The following is a 22594-nucleotide window of genomic DNA, read 5'->3' on the forward strand; positions in this document are numbered from 1 at the left end:
TACACATAACAAATGCCAAGGAAACCAAATATAAGCCAGTATTGTTCTTCAGAACGCTATATCATTCGGACTCTTGAGAAAAGCTCCTTTTTGTTTTCAAAACAGCATTCTGAAGAATTAACTAGCCAAATGACACGATCAACCATTTAAGATTTCCAAGAATATACAGCTTTTTCAAACCTAGTCACATCTCTAAACTTACTACTCTGTTGCACTGACTGTAAGGCATATTTAAAAAAAAGCCCACGTCGCCTCAGGCTAGAAAAGTATACCATCTAAGGAAATATGGTTGTTTTTCTCTTAGGCTGCCTTCACATCAGACAAAATCTAGGTGATTAATTACTAAGGTTCAATTATCCCTGTGCTAAAGTTCAGGCAAATATCAAGCATCTTAATATGCCTTGTAAAGAAAAGTTAAACAGCTGCTAGCACAAATGCCATGGCAACTGTCATTCAAACTGTAAATATAGTCAAATATTTCATTTTGGGGGTAATCTGGGTTGCATATTTAAGTACTTAAATCAACAGAAATTTCTTCATTAATATGGTTGCTATGTAATAATGAAACAAAGAGATTGCTTCTACAGCTTGAACTGTATCTGAACATTTTCAGAGCAGGTGTTTTAAAATTGATTCAAGACCAAAAAAAAAGGCTATAAAAAGAGATGCATTTCTTGTTGAACTTAAAAATACAATCCTGTAAAAAAGCAGTGGTAGAGAATCAGTGGAAGCTGACAATGTCTATCCCTGGCCTATACCAGCTTCTATAGATGGGTCAACTGAGCTAAAAGCACTCAGCTTACACAGATATCGGCTTCTCATTTATTTAGTTGCATTATACATGATGGTAAATGTACTACACCGAACTAAATCATCAATCAAACCTGACTCCCAGCAGCAATATTCAAACATTCAAAGTAAACATCCCCATAAATGTACACTATAGTAATGAAAATAACCAACTGAATGTCTATGTGTCTTCTCTGCTGCCTCTTTGGCATCACGGTCTCTTTAGAAAATGCTTTTAAAATGCAATTTAACTGTAGCTGTCCAATGTTTCTGCACCAATGTCAGAATATATTGCTTGTAGCCGAACTCATTTCTGCTTCTGATGACTTCAGAGAATTGACTGAACTCCCTGATTTCGTCTGTTTTGGAAAATAATTCACCAGTGATGTTTCAAGCGGAGTGTAGGCTGCAGGGCTTAAATGCTGTTGATCATGGACAGAAAGTCAACAGAAAGACAGAGAGCATCTGTTTTCAGGCTCCCAAGCTCTACTTAGTTGATGTCATCAGAACAGTTCATACTGCAGCGTAAGAACATTATCATGTCTTATGATAATCCAAATAATCCAACTCAGTGACATATGCACAAAATTCAACATAATGCAATACATGCATCAAACAACAATCCACTATTATCAACATAATAAAAATAACACACAAGAATAAAACATTTTTAGCAATGCCTTGACTTCCACAGCCCCACATCAGTCTTAGCACCAAACCAATTAATTCCTAATGCCACTTAACCTAAAGTAAATAGGGGTCTATTTTGAGGTCTATTTTCAGTGGTGGATAAATACCTATTTGGTGCTTCAGTGAGTATTTACAGCATCGGGATGGTGTTTGTGTGATAAACCCAAAATAAAATACAGTACCCAAAGCAGTGAAGGATCATTGTTGCTCACTAATGTGATTTTAATAGTTTTTGAGCCTGGGCAGCAGAGCTCCATCACACAGAAAGACTAGAAGAGCCAAGGCCAACGCCCTCCCTCCCTCACAATTATCAAAAAAAGCAATCCAGACCTGCACCAAAACTTAATGGATTCTTCCTTCATCTGTCATGTTTTATGAAATTTGGACTAGTAGTTTTTGTGTAATTTTGCTGACAGATGAACAAACAAACAGAAACAGCATACCTCTATCTCAGCTCTCTGTCTGGGCAGAGGGATGAGATAAATCAAGCTTTTACTATGCAGCCAATACTTACTAGGTTTATTTATGGTAAAAAGTAAAAATCAAGATATTTGAAAACAGAGAATGCTTAAACTGATTATGCAGAAAACTAACTGTAAAGTTTTATGTTGTTTATATAGCTTAACCACATCTTGGCATATGATATATGCCAAGATATAATGAAATTATATTGCCTTTTTTTTCTAATTTTGTGATTTTTCTTTTTTTTTGCATTTCTATACCGGCAAATAAAGGGCACTGCTGAGTCGCAATGGCAGTAGCTACTAAATCTGTTCATCATCTTAGTGCTGATGTACGAAGGCCAAACTTTTTTCATTTTAGATGACTTCCACATGGCACATCTCACTTCATGTAACTATCCAACCAAGAGACTATTAGAAGATCACACAGATAAAATATGTCCAAACAAGACACACCAAAACAACAACAATAATCCTTTAAGGGTTCTCAGCCTGACCTCATAATGTCTGCGGAAGCTCTTAATGTGTGTAAAAATGATTCAGGTCAGTACACTAACACTCACAACTTGCCTGCACACAGGCGCACAAAACACCCTGCGGCAGGAATGACAATACACAATACCCCAGATGACCTACTATGACCACCATCACTTAATCCTCCCTCCCGGATGCATGGTTGAATGCACATAAACACACATGCAGAGAGACGGAGAGAGTAAAGAAGACACAGTGGTCTGACCTCTCGATCCATTAGTGTGTTGGTCTCTCTTATTATAAAAATCTGAAATCCCCTCTAAAGTCGTTCGGCTTCACTCAGACCTCCCCAGGCTAGAAAGACAGTGTCATTTTGTTTTAGCAGCTTTTGGGCAGAGTGACCACCTGTTCAAGAAACTACAACCACCAGCAATTCTTGAAGTATATGACCCTGCAGAGTTAGTGATTTCACACATTTTTGCCTATTTTAGAGTGCAAACGTCCCACCTATGAGACAACTTTCTCACCCTGTACTCTTTGACGTAAGGAGAACAAAAGTGAACTTGTATTATCTGTAGGGCTTTCTTGATGAAGAGACATGTTTTATTTTACTCCAAAGAAACCCAAATTTAATAAACCTGACACTTGGAAAAGTACCACACACCACAGAATTTAAAGTCTGAGCTAGTTTGGAATGCCCTCTCTCAATGGGTCCACATATAAATACTTAATCAACTTAACTTAACCAGCAATGATGATTCATTCTATGATCATTAAGGCTGATTGTCCTCAAAATGATGTCACTTTTATTGTGTAGCTTTATGAGCTGTCTGCACTTGAAGGTCAAAGAAGAGAAGTTCAGAAAAGCATTACACTCCACCTTGCTTTCTTGCTACAATAATGCACATTGTGCAAGAACAAGGGCTTAATTCATGAACTGATTCTATTTCCGATCTTATTAGAGTGTTCTGCGATACCTGATGTAAACCTTCTACTTATCACAAGTTTTCATACTGATATTAAAAAGTACACCAAAATAACAAAAACACTAGAATAATCTATGGAGATTAATGAAGCTTGTAATTGCTTGAGAGCATCGCCTTAACTACACAATAATACTACTACTAAGTTTCTGCCATGCTTTAAGGAATTATGTTCTGCTTTAATCTTTAATAAAGCAATAAAAAGAAGATCAGTGAACTAATAATTATTTCCTCTTAAAATTGCTGTATCACTACATTTGTGTTGTCATAAAAACAAGAAAAAACTGGGCGCAGAGAAAAAAAGAAAAAAAAGTGAAATAATTACAGGGCAGTTATAGTTTTAGCAAAAGTGGGAACATTTTGTATTCATTTAATTTTTCCACCTCCTTTTACCTTGTAGTTCTGCATTACAAGTCGAATAAACACTGAAATGCCTGGGCAGTCATTTGAAGCTCAACTCTGCTGGTTACACAACAGTGTGAGGATGTCAGTTTCATTCAAAATATAATGTGTTTATCCTTGTTCCTACTCCACACAGATAAACTCTGAGCCATGAGCCGCATTTCTAAAAATCTTTCCTCAAAACAGTGTGTGTGCATTTTTGTGCATATGCGCTTATGTGTGTAGTGCCCGGGGATTAACTCCACACCGTTTAAAACCATCTGATAATCTATTAACATGGCAAAAACCTGGTAAAAACCTGACATTTAGACTCAGTGCGCACCAACACACATTTCTTTCAATGCCATCCACAAGCGCAATACTGTTTTCTGTAATGCTCTTAAACCAGAAACAATTTCCATTTGACAATCCTCCATGGGAATAAAGGGCAGACCAGAGGAAAAACACAATAATAAACTGATTAAAGCTGGAGTAAGCAAAATGTTTTTGGTGTCATTGGACCAAAGAAATGCTTATAAACCTTTTAGCATATTGTGGGAAATAAATTCGTGCACCTCCCCTCCACTCCGATTTCACTCTTTATAAAGGCTGGATGTAACAAGAGACTTTGGCCATTCACAGCTGGTCCCTTTAGATCAGATCAGAGTAGTTTAAAAAACAAAAAAACTATGTAATGGGAATAAGAGCTTCATTGGACTCATGTGAGGATTTTCAGCTGGGAAAGTGGGATTTTAATTCCATGTGAATTCCAAAGTCAGCAATGACTCACTTTAAAACAGAAGTGTAAGAAGTATGTGAATGGGCCCGTGCTTGTCTGGTGGGAGGAGGATAGAACAAAATAGCAGAGCTGCAAGAGCTGCATTCCCCTTAGATTTATGCCAAACCCTTAAAGGGGACCTATTGCACTCCAACACTTTACTCTTGGACTCTACTACACCAACATTACATTGTTCAAAATCCAAATATTCCACATTTCTCTAATGCTGGGACCTGGCATATCCCCTTAGCTTGTCTGTTCTTACACTGCAGTATGAACTATTCTGATGCGATGACATCTGCTAAGTAGAGCTGAAGCTCCTATTCCTTAAAGACCACCCTCTTTTTAGGCCAGCTTTCTTCTCACTGGCTGCCCAGGAGTTGCAGAAATTTTTTTCTTTTTTTGACAAAATATTTTGGAAATATTTTTAGCATTGAAGCTGTTCCTAATAGTTAAATTAAGATACTGTTAAGGTCAAATGGGTTCTTACGTTTAGCTGCCAGCCTCAGACACTGTGTCTTTGTTTCCTGTGGAGAAAGACAGAAGGAAGAAACCTTAGTCCCACTCAACACACTACAACACGAACCATGCTATTGCTCTAAGCGTTTAATATTAAATACTGTACATAATGAGTGTACAGAAGCTGTAACATAATGTAAGTCTATTAGTGTGCCTTTTTGAACCTTATTCAAAAAAATTAAATACACAGCCTACCCTCTCTGTACTGCTGACAGCTTGAAGATAAATGTTGTAGTTCTTCCTTGGAGCCAGGGGTGGATTCCAGAAACCCTGAGGAAAAGAAAGAAGGATCAGTTCACACATATCTACGATACATTTACAGATTTTTAACAAGCAATTTTACTTTTGCACTTGGCTGAGAAGGATATTGATATGTAAACATTCAAATTATGTAGCCTTTAAAAAGTATTGCATACAATTTCTATGAACTTTAAGACGTATCGTTTTTAAAAATAAAACCTCCTGCATAACAACAACTGCCTTCTGGTTCCAGTGAATGTGTTGTGCTGCCATTTACTTTATATTTCAGAATTCAAACTAGATTTCTATTTGATAAACACATCTTTTCAAGGCATTACATACATACAGTTTTGTTCAGATAAAAGACTTGCCTGATACGTCTTGTTGTCTCCCACAGTAAAGGGAAGTGGTTCAGGCAGGTTGCTGGGGGACAACTGGGCGGCATAATAATAAGGGGATCCACCGCTAGATGCACTGTGGTAAGAAACCGGGACCTGGAGAAGATGAAGATACGTCTATAAATGTAACTTCAATTAAATGTAAATAAAAAGAGGTCTTTTAATAGCAGCAATCCAAGAGTCAACAAAGCCCATTAATGGAAATTTATTGTTATTTTTTATTCAACTTTTAACAATGAATAACCATTTACGCTTATAAGAAAAGCTGTAAAAGGGGCATGGGTTTTCAAACATACGTAAAACGGATTAATAATCACCTGATAACAGTCAGACGAAGCCTGACGGCGTGTCCGCTGAGGATTCACTTCTTCCACCACAATCTGGTACGCACTGTAGACATAGAGACAATATGAGTACAGATGTAATTTCGGTTGTTATTATTTCACTAACACACACATGATTAGTGAAAAGCCTTTGACTGCTTTTGTCATGTGATCTATCCAGTTTAGCAGATAACAGAAGTGCTGTACCTTATGGGTGCTCCCTTAGCCTGGGCAGGTTTGAGCAGGACAGTGATAGTTGTCGCAGTTTCATTCAGGAAGGCCTCTTGACCATCGTACTCGTCTATTGTCGGAGCTGAAAAGAGAATATGAGGCTGCATAAGTGTAGCTCTAACCTCTTGCTGTCTAAATGTGATATTAAAAAATTTCTGAGTCAACAGCACATATTAAAATGTATTTTTTCCACCTGAAATATTAGTTGTCACATTGAGCGTGGTTGCAGGACCAAACCCTTTAGAGGTTGATGCTCGTATAGACAGCTGGTATGTGACACCTGGGTGGAGCTGAGAAAACATGTGATGGGAGGCGTTTGAAGGCAGTGACACTGTGAGCCCTGGTCGTTGCAGAGGCACCGAAGGGTCAAACGAATGCACGCCACTGTAGCTGATCTGAGTTGGAGTAGAGACAGAGAAACCATTTTTTATTTTATTTTTTTTACATTTTTCCAAAGGATTGCTGTGTTAAGTTTGGCTACTACAACAGCTGCTAATGATAGTACCTCATACTGTATAATGACTCCATTGGGTTCAGTTGGTTCCTTCCAGGAAAGACTTATTGTTTCTTCAGATGGAGTAGCTTTAAGTGACTGACTGGGAACTGGACCAGGAACTGTTAACACACATAAATCCATGCAGTTTTAATAAAATCAATAGTATAATGTTCTGCAAATGAGAAACCAACTGCTAAATAGAAATACACAGATTAAGAACAGGCAGCAGTGACATTCCCAACACATGCAGAAACGAGTTACAGATACTCAAAACACACTTTGTACAAAACTCCATCCCTTATTGAAAAGTTTGCTATATAAAAAAAATACATAAAAAAGGATAAAAACGTTTGAAATGGGGAAAAGAATAAAAAAAGGTGTGATATGTGTATGGTACCATCTTCATCGGTTTGTATGATGGTCTCATCACTCTCTTTCCGTCCCTCCGGATTAGTGAGAATCATTTTCAGGCTGACGTTGGTGTAGGGCGGCAGGTTCCCCACCAGGTGGCGTGGTGCTGAGAACAAAAATGGGGTAAACATAAACACACTGCAGAGTGAAATTTCATAACATTTGCTATGTATTTAGGATCAAAACCAATTTTTCTCACTCATTAATCTGCTGCTGATTTTATAATGGTCTATGTAATGCAAAATCAGAACTTAAAGTGTTTTTAAATGTATTGTTAGGTGTGACAAATAGTGTGAGAGCTAAAGGCAGTTTACCACTTGTTTGCTCATAAGCCTCATATTTCAAACGAAGGAACACGAGAGCTGTTGTCATCTGTCTTGAACCTAAATATGTAATTGATTATGTAAATATTGGCTATCACATTTCTGTCAGTCAGCTACTACATTTATTGACTAATGGATCAATAGCTGAGCAGGTCAAACTGAGTGTATGAGAGACATGACTTCAACCGATAATTAATTATTCGTTTTTCAGGGAATGATTCCAACTACTGTACCTACAACTTATGTCCATTCCAATATTCTTCAACATCAGTGCTTCTGATATTATGGCTGGCTTCAAAATGAAGTGGCTGTCAATACTAGTGTCAAGCTCACTGTGAATAAATGATCCACTCAAATTTGAAATCTCGCTGAAGGCAGACACCTTTTTATTATACTAAATTTCAGCACTTTCAGGGCTGTTACTTTATCAAGTCTTTTTGTACTTCTTTACCCATGTCACAATGAATAAAAAGCAATGTAACACTAGAAAACACCACGACTTCAAACCCTGCATCAATGTCAGTAGCACAGTACAGTAGCACCTTTAAGGTAGGAAGAAAAGTAAGTAGTACCTTTAGGGTCCATGTCCAAACAGTCAGCTTTGCTACGATCGTTGGCAGTCATGTAATGGTAACAGATGGTAACATTAAAGGTGTGACAGCGGGTGATGTTGTAACCCAGGGATTCCCAGTCCACTGCGATCAAACGCGACCTGGTCTCAGCAATCTTCAGCCTTTTAGGAGTTCGCATGGGTTCTACAAAATAAGAGAAGAAAGAAGGTTATATCTGATTTGTGTATCCTTAAACATGTTGATATAGATCTATATTTTTTCCAATACTGCAACACTCTAATTGCGTCCACAGGTAGGACAAAAAAAACCAAACTATTATGCTTTAAGTAATTAACATTTGAGGAAGCTTTTGAACTACTGAATTTCCATGAAGTAACTATGTTGCCAAAATGACCAAGAGCTCTGTGTCAACATTTTTCCTCACTGGACTTTACAAAAACCTATTTCTTCACCACCCTTGTCATTCAACTATTTCTCAAAAGCAATAGCTTCCACGAGGACACGTCTTTTTTTTCTGTCTTTTATGTGTATTCAGACTGTTATTGTCAATATAATCAACTTTCCCTCCTCGCTGCCCAGGGCTTTAATTACCTTAACTGGCTCATTTAGCTGGATCAATAATCCCACAGTGCCTAGACACACACACACACACACACACACACACACACACATCCACAGAAGAGACTATAATCACAAGGCTGTGCTATTCCTCCTCTACATTCTGCATGCAAGAGTCCTGCCTGTGAGTCCACTATATGCCAGGGAGTACATTTAAATACATATATTTCTACCTGCTTTCTGCTGCATTCACCTCAAAAGCCTACCTCAGATACAAGAAATAGCATTCAAGCTATGTGGCTATCAATCCACAAGATATTGCTTTCTTTTGGAAAACAGAAGAAAGGTAATATCTTTAAGCGCCACCAATTGCTGTCAAAGAGTTATTTCTCTTGATACAAGAACTACTTTTCTAACTAGAGAAGATATCCATCAGTCAAGGCAGATTCCAGAGGATGTAACAGTCTATTGAAATGCCTCTGCCACTCTACCATCTTCCAGAGTAAAGCATGATAAATATTTTTGAACTGAAGCACAATATAGCTAGCAGCTTGGTGTATCATCAAGCACACTGGCATAGATCTAAATCACTAATAATATGTCACTAATAATTTATTTATTACTAATAATTTATTATATAAATAGACTTTTAATCCTAATGGGTCAACCACTTGAGAAAGGCGGTGAAATATAGTACACTTCCATGTTGCAACACTCTTCAAGTATCTCATCCAAATGCTTGCTATTTTTGATTAATTTGGTAAATTCAGGGACTTTCTGTTCTGGATATTTTAATCAGTTTAAAAAGTTCTCGATGTTATAATCAAAATTATCTTTCTAATCAGGCTCAGTACTTCTAATACTTAAGAAATGCCTTGATTAACTCTGATATTGATTGGATGCATTGGTCTTTGACATCGCCAGAGTGAAATACATTACTGGGAAACAAAGACAAACTTTGTGTTCTTTGTTGTTCGTCAAAAATTGAATTCACGTTGATAAGCCTATCACCTGTTGACGTTTTATTCCTCTTTTATCCGGTCTAGCTGTAACCCACCTGATTCCTTATGTCCTTCCAGGATTTTTTAATAAAAACAGCTCACCTTAAATAGAGACGCACGTCTCTCCCCAACCCCTCCTTGTCTTGCTCTGTGTTTTTCCCTGGGTCTTCCTCTTTCAGAGGAGACTACACAAGGACACAAACTTGTCGCTTCTTCTGACAACCCATTATCTGCCTGTCACTCACACACACACATGCACGGAAGCTCACAGGCACCTACACATACACACACTCACACACCCACACTTTAGATTGTGACTGAATCAAGATTAAATCTGGGCAGAGCATTTATAGGTGTGTGTGTGTGTGTGTGTGTGTGTGTGTGTGTGTGTGTGTGTGTGTGTGTGTGTGTACGGGTTCGTACTATCCTGGTGGGGACCAAAATCTGACTTTTACTATCCTGGTGGGGACTTTCTGCACCGTGGGGACCAAAATCCAGGTCCCCTCGGGGTTGAAAGCAGTTTTCACACTCAAAATGCGGTTTTACTGTCAGGGTTACAATTAGGTTATGGTTAGGTTTAGGGTAAGGGTTAGGGCTAGGCATTCATTTTTAATGGTTAGGGTTAGGGTAAGGGGCTAGGGAAAGCATTATGTCAATGGGATGTCCCCACGAGGATAGCAAACCAGACATGTGTGTGTGTGTGTGTGTGTTCATCTCAGTAAAACTTCTCATAATAACAATTCATTGTCAAGGACAAACACACATCTCTTACGTACACTCAACAACACAAAATGCAGCCATGCTAATGTTTGCGTAATCCTCTAAACATAAATATGTCACTAATAATGTGACAAACAGATGGACAGAAAATGAGGAATAGAAGAAGACACAGGGGAAGAAAGGCTGTGCAGGTAATTGTCTGCTGAGAAAATATTATTGCTGAACAGCGTGTGTGTTAATAGCTGAGGGGTCAGAGCATTTCATTTTTGCTTCAACCTGTTATTGGATGGTTGACATTTAAATAGAGTAAGACAGAGACCACTGGTTTCTCTGCCTGTCTCTCGCTTTGTTTCGCTGTCTTCCTCACTTGTCTCATTCTCTTCTCTGTGTCTCTCTCCCTGTTCAAATCAATAGTTGTGATCCTCACTATAAAACAAGCTATTATGACACACAGGTGCACACACACACACATGCTCACAGTTAGGGCAGTGTAATAAATTACATTGATTTCAGGGTCTCTTGATGCTAACACTGCTTCACAGTAAGACAGTCTTCCACGTGGAATTAAAGCAAAATATATGACTGGCTGCCTGCCACACAAACACACATGCACACAGTGTCATATTTCCATCACTTCAGGGGGCATTACATTCATTTCCTGGAGACTTGCCCTAACCTACCATCATAACCAGTTGCCCAACCCTAACATTAGGCCCTATAATTTCAAGATTTATTATAGTGGGACTTTGTGTCCCCAAATGGGAGGTGGTTCCCCACAATGTGAATGTGTAAACAAATTTATGTGTCTTTAACACCCACACGCACCATGACTTTTTTGAAAACCCATTACCCTATTGACTTATATTGTATTGCTGCTTATCTCTATTTATAGTGGAAGCAGGTAGGGAAAGAAAGAGAGAAAGAATGAAAAAAGAAAGAAAGAATAGTGGCAGAACAGAGCAATATATGGACAAAAATGAAACTGGGTTTGAAGAAAGCGAGGAACAGATAAAGGTAGCAGAGAGAGAAAAGGGAAACAGAGACAAGAGACAGAAAGAGAGAAACAGAGGTGGAACGGGGAACGACGATAACTCGTCTGGAATACAGCCAGAGTCAAGCGGGACCAGGTCCAATGGCAAACCACAGAGGCTGCCTTGTCCCTTCACCCCCCCCTTTTGGTAGAGAGACAAACGGCTGGATTCATGTTGGAACTAAAAGGCTTTGTTCTCTACAGATGCAGCTTTGAAAACAACAACAATACCAATAAACACTAACAATAACACCAACGACAGAAAGCTTCATATCAGCAGAATCCAGAGGTTGGAATTAAAACATGGAAAACAAAAGCAAAGGAAATGAAACTAAATGAAACAGAACTATGCTAAAGGCAACCAAACCATGTCCCTCAACATGAGGTATTAGGAAGAGCCAACAAACACAGCCATAAAACCATTGTGAGGGGAGATGAAGCTGAAGAAAAAGCAGAAGAAAAGAGGACAGGAAAGGAAAGGGGAGAGGAGAGGAGGGGCTGGAAAAGAAAAGGTTGACAGGAGATGCAGCTAAATCCAAGTTAATCTGGCCAATTAGTTCCTGGTAATCCTTCCACTGTCATAAGTAAGACAAATGAAACTCCATCCATTTATTCTGTCTCTAACTCTAATTTCTCTCTGCATGTGTGCTTCTCTTCCTAGGCCACATTTAAGTACTTAAAAGGTTCAAATTTGCCCTCCAACATGTTTTCAATTTGCACTTGGAAGCTACATGGATTTTGAGAGGCTAATTATGAAAGCAGCAATTAAGTCCAAAAAACACTATCCATACAGTGCCGTGCGAGTTGTTTCAAATTATGAAGCTGAGAAAAATAAATGGAAATCCAGCTCGTGTCTGATGATTAAAAAGACATGCATGAGTTAAATCAAAAGCAATTCAAACATAAACGCGAAGCAAAGAGGGAGGAGTCCACAAATGTCTTTTAAAGGGTAAAGTTGGCTCTGTTCTCTATTCTTCTTATTACCCATAAAAGTCAACATTACTAATACCAATAACACCTCTTAGTACTTTCACCTTTTGGCTTTTAAACAGTTCGAACATTAGTGTGGTGTGGAATTGACTCAGATCAAACTACAAAGCACACGCTCGTGGAAATGAGGCCATCCAACTTGTAGGATTCATTAATAAGTAATTAGTTGGTTTTATACTTTTCACAGAAATGGTTTCACAGAAACAGCAACCAGAACATCAGTGATGTAGTAGCTCCTCTGTCTCACAATCCATATGGGTCACAAATGTGACCTTGACATTGACCTTCTTTGGTTGCACTACAATCTGGCCAACACTCCAGGGGGAGTGCCTTTAAACTTGCACAGTTTAGGTGATCATATAAAGGAGCAGTGATTCTGGTTAATTGCAGATGCACTGCATGAGCATGAGCACACGCTAAAAGTTTAATTTAATTCACCAGACCTGCTTATCAAGAGTGCAATCATATTAACTCATACAAAATAAAGATGATGACAGTACACTTTAAAAAGCAGTGTATTTTAAAGTGTCACATTATTGCAACAAAATGTCAAAAATGGAATAAAATCGCCTTTCATGCAGTGTTTTAGCTCATATTTTCACTGTTTTGCCACAGCGCACAGAACATGTTGGTTTTTTTTATTATTAATTTAATTTTAAAATCCAAATTAAATTTCAAAAATGTCTTCTGAGCATGTGACATTTTTGGTTTAGGAACTACAGAATCTCATGGCGGTTGCAAAGCACTTTGTACGCAATACAGCTGAAATCTATCCATGAAAAACTGACCCCTGCAAATAAGAGACCCTCCGCTAGATTAAAAAAAAATCCCATTTGCCACACGAATGTGGACCCACACAGACAGAACATCACTGTAAAACTGACATGCACAGCAAAACACGCTCTGTCGCTAAATCTGTTGGCTGCTCTTTCAAGAGACTGACACTTAAAAGTGTTGTACTGCTGGTGTGTGTGTCTGTGTGTGTGCATATTCACATATAAAAAGAAGTACATATGACATATTGTGTGTGATTCCCTGCAGCATCTGTGTTTGTGTGTCTGGAAATGTGTTTTGTGATTCTATTCTTCCATAAATCCAAGTGATGCTGAGCTTGTGCAACATATGAGAAATACTGTGACTCTCTTGAACTGTGCGTGTGCTCAAGCCTCAGCAACTACGATTTGTCTGTGTGTGTGTGTGTGTGTGTGTGTGTGTGTGTGTGTGTGTGTGTGTGTGTGTTTAACCTCCCATGACCAAGAGGTTTTCAGCAGAAAATTCAGGATTTGGATTAAAAGCTACTTCATCACCTTCTTCTGTCACACACACACACACACACACACACACACACACACACACACACACACGCGCGCGCGCACGCACGCACGCGCACGACACACACTCACTAACCCTTCACTTCAAGTTGATTATATTTCACCCTTCAGACAAGAGCAATACATCACCACAGAAGAAAAATCGAGAAGAGTTGGAGAAGAGAGACAGAGAGAGCGTGAGAAAGAAGCGAGGACAGAGGAGAAAAAATGTAAACGGAAGAGATGAAAAGAGACGTGAGGACAAAAGAAGAGAGGAAAGGAGGAGATGAAATCCTTCCTGTTATCATATCAATTGCTCAGCAGTGTGTGTGATGTCTGCTCAGTTTTTTATTAACTATATTGGTTTTTTAATTAAACAGTGTTTCGTGTGGTGGCACGCTTGGGCTGATGCCTGATGCTTGTGCACACATATTTCTGTGTGTGTGTGTGTGTGGTGTGTGCATGTCTTCATTATATTGTATTAAACTAAATATTCAGTAAACTACAGGTGGTGGGATCAGACAAACCTAACCAAACAGAAAAAGCAAAGGAGTCATTACCATTTAAATAACATTCCTACCCCGTGCCTGTGTGTGTGCCTCACTCTAACAACAAACACAAACACACACAATCCAACTCCAAGGGTGTGTGCACATTTGCATGTGTGTCTGGATAATCTCAGTTACGCTGGAAACACAAAGGGAGAAGGTAGGGAGATTTAACTAAAAACATCAGCATATTATTCAAAATATAAGGAACGGTGCCAAATCATACACTGTATATAAAAGGTGCGACTGTGACCTCACATACTGCTTTGTGGACGACCATTCATTTTCAATTCAATTCGATTTTATTTATATAGTGCCAAATCACAACAGCAGTCACCTCATGGCACTTCATATGGTAAGGAAGACCCCCTACAATAATAGAGAGAACCCAAAAAATCAGATGATATGGTGTGATTGAAGCTAGACTGCAGTGGGAAAGAAAACCTGGCAGAACCAGGCTCAGTTGGGGCAGCCATCTGCCAGGACAGGTTGGATCAGAAAGCGAGTCAGAAAATTATAACATAGATATTTTGAATGTCACCATTTTATTTTGTTTTTTTGAGTGATCTACGTAAGGACAGTGTGTGCTGGTACTGTTTGACTTGCCACACTCTAAATCATATCCTACTCTTGTCTTTTTTACTCAAAAGTAGACTTTAATTTACAAAATAACACCATTTTGCATTAAGTAAGACCTGCAACTTGTAACAGAAAGCATAAACTAGTCATAAAAGACTATGGAATGAATTTATTTGACTGTATATTAGCGAGATGACTTTTGTGAAACCTCAATTTATACAGTGACAAAAGTAATATTTTGTTTTTGTGCAGAACCACATTACTTTTCTTTATAATTGTAACACAGGAATTTGACCTCTTCGCCGGCCTTGACACTGAAAGTACTCGCCTAATGTCTTTCTTAATATCAGATTCCACTCTATGCTTTGGCTCTCATAAAAAGTATTTTTCATGTCCCTGTTTCTTTCATTAAAGGAACATTTCTAAATTGCCAGCTTTAGTTTCTTAGCTGAACTTAAGAAAATTGTTCATGCATTTGTCTCAGCACGCCTAGATTGCTGTAATGCTCTATATACTGGATAAATAATCTCTTACACACCTCCAAGCTATACAAAAAGCCATTGCCAGACTACTAACTCATTCTACTAGGTGAGATCAAATTACTTATTTTATAATTTCCACATTGGTTCCCAGTAGATTTTAGAATTCATTTTAAAATTCTTGTACTTACATATGGAACATAAATGGACAAGCTGCAGATTTTTTTTTTTATCTCAGTGTCTTATTAAACACACTGCTGCTCACAGTCTTTGGTAGCAGAAAATTTGCTAGTTGTTCCACATACGAAACTGAGAACTGGGGGGACAGAGCCTTTCAGTCTGTGGCAACTAGGCTTTGGATCAGTCTCTCACTCAACTTCATTTAGCTGATTCTGTGGACTTCTTTACAAATCTGTTAAAAACATAGTTGTTTACAAGGCTTTCTGTTGGGATTATTCGGTGTACAGAAAATGTAACATGCACAGTAAAGATTAAATACCAGTCAGAAGCATGCTAGCTAAGCTTAAAGGCTGAAAACACGTGAGAACAGCCTGTATGCATCTGTCCAAAGGTAATCTACCTATCAGCAAACAAAAGTGGCTCATCTTTTAGTTCCCTGTTCAATGAAAAGGTACAGATCTACAGTATTAGATCTCTCGTTTCATCCAACTAATCTAATTGATCTGAGGAATATTTGTTCATAAGGACATTTGCTGCACTGCTAGTGTCTGAAATGCATTTGATGAATAACTACATGCCAGTAAGTCCTTCTAAAAATCATAAAATATTAATGCCTTAATACCAAACATCATAATACACTACAATTTTCTAGTCAGGAACACAGAAAAAAAAACAGATATACAGGATTAATTTTTTTTCTTTAGTCTCTAAATTCATAATCGCATTTTCTAGATTTGGCCTGTTATCATCATATTATGTAGATTACAATGAGTTTACGTCTTTACCAGCAATGTGTTCCAGCATGAATGAGGAGAAGAAGATTAATTTCCTCTTCCTGTCAAACAGGAAACTGTTCAATACATGAGTCGCCTGAACAAGTCTATGACTTCCTCTCTGTCAATAAACAGACACCACATACGTGCAGATTCATTCATTGTTAAACACACACACACACACACACACACACACACACACACACACACACACACACACACACAGGTTGGCATACATCAGTCAGACCCTGTGGTTATGAGTTTTCATCTCTCTTTCATTTTTATTCTCCAGTTTCATCATTCTCTCGCCTCTTGCACTCTCTCGCCCCACTCTCATTCTCTCTTCTCTTTCTTTTCCAGCCTTATTGTTTTTCATCATCTCTCCATCGCTCCCTTATTCTGTTTCTCATTCAAGCTCATTGCTTTTATTTCTGTCTCTTTCTCTCTCATATCAACCCTCTCTCTCGCTCTTGCTCCGTCTCTCTCCCTCAGGCTAGCTGTGTTTATATTTCAGTCGTTTATTTCTACAAATGTCAGACAGTGTTTCTGCCCTCCGTCTATTGATCCACAGAGAGCGAAAGATGGGGAGAGAGAAGCAGGGAGAAAAAGGGGGAAAGGCAGTGAAAAAGAACGAAGCAGAAAGAAAGCTATAGAGAAGGCACAAAGGGAGGTATGAAAGAGGAAGAGTAGCAGAGAGAAAGCAGGAATGAGGTGACAGAAGTATAGAAAAAACAGCATAAAAAGTGATAGAAAGTGCAGAGGGCCTCCAGTATTATAATCACTCTTTTGCGCAGATCACTGAGCAACCAAGAACTGACTCAGGCTCTCCCCTCCTTTCTTCTCCAATTCCACCCCTCGCTACACCTCTCCTCTTCCTGCCTGCTCATTGTACAAATATCACCCTACCAACTAAAATATATATACCAAGACAAAAAGAACAGTAGATGGACAGATCGATAAATAATAAGACAAGCAGAAAAAAGCCTGTGTGATCAAGAGGGGCCAATTAAGTAATGTCATCTGTGACTTCTTGCTAAACCAGGCTTATCTTCTTTTAGGAGAACATACATAAGGAAGGACTCTACTGACAAGGCAGAGTCTCTAATCACAAAATCAATACATTGAATCCTAACTCTCCTATGTTAACATACTGTAGCTGTCCTACCTGCACATTTGGTCCGAGTAATGAGCGGCGGACCAGGTTTCCCGGTGCCTCCCTCTCCTGGTCTGGTTAGTAAGACCCTGATCTCATACTCTGTGTCTGGGTCAAGATGCCATAACTTGTAGTTAGGAGAGTTCACAGCATGAGTCTCTGTCCAGCTGCCAGATGTCATACGGTACTCAACCTATTAGAAAGAATAGAAAGTATTAATCAGAACATCAATATTAATGTCAGTGTCATATGATAATCTCTGGAATACAAAGGTTTCCTCCATGACCAGATACCATGCTTCTGTTTATGACTTATAACCTTGTGAAAATATGCAAATGACAACTTATAATCATGCTTATAATCATGTTTTTCCTTATTTTCTTTCATATGCTGGTAAATTGCTGGATGTTCATACTAAGCATGGCAAAGAAGAAATCAAGAAAAATAATCCCTGTGAACCAGAAGCTTGTCTCCATTTTTAGACAATTTTCTATGATGTAAGTGAAGGTGGATATCCACAACAATGTTCTCTCAGTCACATGACTGGTGTGAGCACAGAAACAAACCTATAGTTTAAATGTTTTATTTGCAAGAGGCAGACAATCAGAAGAAAGTTGGCTTAGAGGTCAGCTTTCTTCATATAAGCTAAATCGGAATTATTCATGTGACTTAGAAGCCACCTTGTTTTCCTGTAAGAGGATAAATGGTAATTATTATGGTCTTTGTTAAAGGTTTGTTAAGTAATTACATAATTTGTTAAGTTTGCATGACTACAATGCCCCAATTTACAATGTTAAAATGTTAAAAACATCCAGTACTTCAAGACTAACGCACCTCCTTTAGTATTATAGGTCCATCTCCAAATATGGAGTTAGCATTGAGCTGAATTAGTAGATAAGTGGGGCCGACACCGAGCAGCTGAGGTGGTGCAATTGGGTGTGGAGGCTCTGGGGAGAGAAAACAAAGAACAAGAACATGTAAGTTGGTTTCACAAAAACAAGGTCACTTTAGGGTGGCAGCAAACATAATAAAGTCAATCTGATAAAATACCTCATTAGTGGTCACATGATTTTTGTGAACTCAAGCATTTTAAACAGAATACCTGCCAGCTATGACAACTGTCTAGGGTCTAGGTCTTGTAGCCACAACACCCACTCACAACACAACCGTGACTGTTGAGCTAGGTGAGCATCATGGCTAATTAAATGGTTTAAGATGGTTAATAGGGCAGCTTAGATCCTATGTCCTTTTACTAAGATTAAAATCATAATAATAAAGTTTACACTCTACACATGACAAGCCTTTTACATTCCTGAATTAAAAATACAGACTAAGCCCTTTTCTGATGTGAAATATGTGTTTTTCTTACTTCATCTGTTAAAATCAAATGAATTTTTTGTCCATCAGAAAGAATTTGTGTAAAAAATGCTAATTCAAATATGACAGAACATCTACGCTACCACAAGACTGTGAATCTACTATGTTAAAGCAACAGCATGAGCAATTGCCAGTTTCCCCCTCTGCTTTTTTGTTCTATAATCTAAGTCTCAAAGCTTGTACTGGCAAGATGCAATACTGAAAACTAAAGCGACATCCCTCACTTTCCATTCGATCTACCAAAAAAACCCTCCCAGTAAAAAATACACATAAGTTGCTAACATTCCTATCTCTCCCTCTGTTTTGACAAGGTCGCTTGCTATGCATCACCATCACCCGAGCATCATCCACCAACAGGCCCTGACTTAGGGAACTGCTATTTACCCATCACTCCCCAATATCTCTGTGCAAATGTTTTCTGCAGGACTAAGGCGATTAGAGCCTAGAGGCCAAACTCTGTTCTACTTGTCAGATGGCTTTTGGAATTCAAGTCCTTATTCAGACTGAAATCTATGCATTATATAAGCATCCAAAAAATTTAAAGAGACATCTAAAAGGGGATTTGGTTACCATTATTAAGTTTGCTTATTTGCCCAAACATTCAGCTCATCAACTACTCCTTTGTTAGGTGTAACGATTAATTACCTTACAGTATCATTTCATAATGTAAAATAAGAAAAAAAGTACAATTGACTAAATAACAGCAATTAAGTTTTAAATATTATGCACAGTATGTAGTTTTACTAGACGTATGTCCCTGTAACACGGCCACAAAGCGCTTGGTGAATAAATTATGTGTTTTTACATAATGTGATGGATGCACGATGGTTCAGGGCCAGCCAGATCACAGATAACTGTCACACATCTGTGACTGACAGGCTGAAAACACATACAACCTTTAAACACAGTGCATCAAAGTTTGATCTACTTGACACATCTACACACACACACACACACACACACACACAGATCAACGCATGAATTAATCACTCTCCTCACACACATGCACGGTGATCTGTCTCGCATGCAGTAAATCATAAAGATTTTTATCTTTCTCAGACACACCAGCAGCTTCAATCACACCATATCAAAGCAAGCACTGTATTATCTAAATTAAATGTGTGTGCCTGTGTGTTACTGTGTATGTTGCTCCATTAACAGTTATATTTCACATTACTGTCACCTGTTTTTTTTTTTCTTTGTGTGCCTGCGTTGTCATTTTTGTGTGTACTGAATGTGGCTGTCAGAGAGGTGCGCACGGGGAAGCAGCGCTTTAGCAACAGATGAAACACTGAAGTTTGACAGCACGTGCACACGTGCAAACGCAGACACACAGGCACAGGCAGGCCAATGAAGCTGAATCCAGATAATGAATGTTGAAGTTACTTCAGAAAACCACCAACGTCAACGGCATGTCATCCCGCAATGCCATCAAATAAGCAAAGTAAACAACCCGATGATAAATAAGCAGATGAAGAAATAAAGCAGATTCACAATGATGCATTTTTAAAGGGCACAAAACAGTAGGTTTATTTATTTTTTAGCTTGTGTGTTAGCTTGAATACGTGTTTGAATGTTGCTTAAAATCTACTGAATATCTAACAGATAAATAATACACATAAAAATGAAACAGTAAGAAATGTAACTGGGTCATTATGAGACTCCAGAGGAGAAAAAGCAAAAGCTGGAACAAGCTCAAACTTTACATTTTCTCCTTGTTTTGTTCCATCACTTGTCATTTGTGCAACTGACCTAAAAAAAAATAACAAATCATCAATGCTGTTATTCCAATATTTTGCGGTGGACTTGCTGTCACTATCTTTTTTATTATTAATCACATGTGTGAACCCTCTCGTCATTCTCAGGTTTTTGGGTCGAATGTAAATGAAAATAAGGAAACAAATGAACACTGGGAAAGCTTCAAGTGTATATGCTGATTCTGACCTACACTGTCTCTGTGATTAATTTCTTAATATTGTCATTCATTTTCTTCCGATATGGAAAAGAGCAAACAATCAGAAGCTATTATGAAAGATGTTTTGGTAAGTTCTGTGCTTTTGTGGTTTGTAATGTGGTGAAAGAGACAGTCAGACTAATATAAGAAAGGAGTGGAAAAAGAGAGAGTTTTCATTGGTGACCGGAGCCCACCAGGAATGTCCTTTGTTTTCCATCGTCAGCAACCTTGTCAATAAAGTTTAGCTTTCACAAACCTTTGCTGACATCACTAGGGAGCTCACTGGAGGACATGTGACCTCCAGAACTACAGAAGTGTGCATGAGCGTGCGAGTGTGTGTGTATTTCAGCTGCATTAACAACAGTCCAGTGGTAGTAGTTTTGGTTTTCTATAGTTTTATATAATGCCTGAAGCTCCACCTGTCAGTCACCTACTGGCGACAAGAGAAAAAGGGACATTTTAGAGGTGGACCACTATAGCTTAAACCAACTGCAGGAATTCAAGCAACTTGTGTGTGCACATAAGTCTGATACATGTTTGTGTTTGTGTGTGTGACAGTAATATTGCAGGAGATTTTTAGGCCATGGGTTGTGTGTAATGCAAGCTGGCATGGTGATGTATGTGTGTGGTGATGATGCACTCTGTCACCAAAGGAACCAGAGGGCAAGGCTTTATTAGAGCAAACCAAAAGTGACACGCACATACATATACACACCCAAACACACAGTCAGACTCCCTCATACCTCTCATGCTGTTTATCTACAGTAAAACTTGTAAAGGCAGAGCTTCTGCTTGCCAGAATCCATCCATCAGGTCTTAAAATTTTGGGCTTTGGGCTATTGAACCTTAGTATATATGTATATGTAGCGCTGAATTTTAAACTGGCCTCTGGATATTTGATCAGATCTTGTTTATTTGTTTGGAAAAGCAAGCGACCCAGAGATGCTGAGTTGACTGTTATATTGAGAGAAAACCAGCAAGTAATCCTGAGAGAAGCTACAGCTTGTGTGAGTGACGTGTACTTCTTTCTAAAAACCAAGTATCTATTGATCGCTTATTAAAGTTTTACAAACAAATAATAAATAAATCACTGTATAATGTGACAGAATTTATTCATCTGGATTTTGGCCAAATTGCAACTCTTGAGCTAAACCCCACAAATTAAAACTGTATAAATGGTTAAAGGTATTATGAGGGCGGTGTCTGTTTTAAGGGGCAGGTCGGCTTTGATAGTTTGTCACTGGAGTAGATGTCCAAGCTGTGTGCTCAAGTGTACAAAGAGCCTACCCCAGGAGTCTGTGCTCTAGGTTCTTTAATGGAAGCTCTGTTGTTTATATTGCATGATATTTAGCAGTTAGCAGTTTTCTGTGTCTGAGCAACACCCATGTAGCCTGTGTTTACTAAATAGGCTTGGTAGTTAGCTGGTAACTTAGCCGTCATATGCTTTTATATTTCAACAAGAGGGAAGAGAGGTGGAAATGTACATATAAGAAATATCTTGGAATCCCCTGTCAAACCTCTCAAGCTCCCAAGACACACCTCTGTTTAAAGAAATGTGATTCTTTTCTTTCATCCTGACAGCCTCCCCACATGATAATGGCACATCTTTGTCATCTACATGTTATAAATATCAATAGACTATTCCTGTGAGTAACCGTAGTGGGGCAATTTCACATCCTACAGTGAGCCACTTTAAGGCTTTGAAGATGAAACCTGGGTTATTTTTTATGTATATCATATTTTGGCACATCCATATGAGTTCTCCCTTTTCCCGTTTTCCTATAATCTATATAGATGATTCCTCAAGTAATAGCCCATTCCCAGCAGTTCGCCTGCTAGCTTAAATTTCACAATAAATAAATATTAAATATCA

The 22594-nt window shown here is 38.5% G+C and overlaps 1 protein-coding gene across 17 annotated transcripts in view; it reads right to left on the bottom strand.

Annotated features, from left to right (window-relative positions):
- The window catches only part of ptprk (protein tyrosine phosphatase receptor type K), a 105895-nt gene that overhangs the window by 23431 nt on the left and 59870 nt on the right, over positions 1–22594 (bottom strand). For all 17 annotated transcript variants that reach the window (XM_063496426.1, XM_063496439.1, XM_063496438.1 and 14 more), the window contains 11 exons: positions 18225–18337; positions 17403–17583; positions 8070–8252; positions 7161–7280; positions 6773–6882; positions 6461–6662; positions 6244–6349; positions 6031–6103; positions 5687–5809; positions 5271–5345; positions 5047–5083 (listed from right to left, as the gene is read on the bottom strand). In XM_063496426.1, coding sequence (XP_063352496.1) covers positions 5047–5083; positions 5271–5345; positions 5687–5809; positions 6031–6103; positions 6244–6349; positions 6461–6662; positions 6773–6882; positions 7161–7280; positions 8070–8252; positions 17403–17583; positions 18225–18337 — 1323 coding nt within the window. The remainder of the gene's footprint in view (positions 1–5046; positions 5084–5270; positions 5346–5686; positions 5810–6030; positions 6104–6243; positions 6350–6460; positions 6663–6772; positions 6883–7160; positions 7281–8069; positions 8253–17402; positions 17584–18224; positions 18338–22594) is intronic.

The sequence above is a fragment of the Pelmatolapia mariae genome, linkage group LG15 (assembly GCF_036321145.2).
Source record: "Pelmatolapia mariae isolate MD_Pm_ZW linkage group LG15, Pm_UMD_F_2, whole genome shotgun sequence".
Classification (NCBI taxonomy): Eukaryota; Metazoa; Chordata; class Actinopteri; order Cichliformes; family Cichlidae; genus Pelmatolapia; species Pelmatolapia mariae.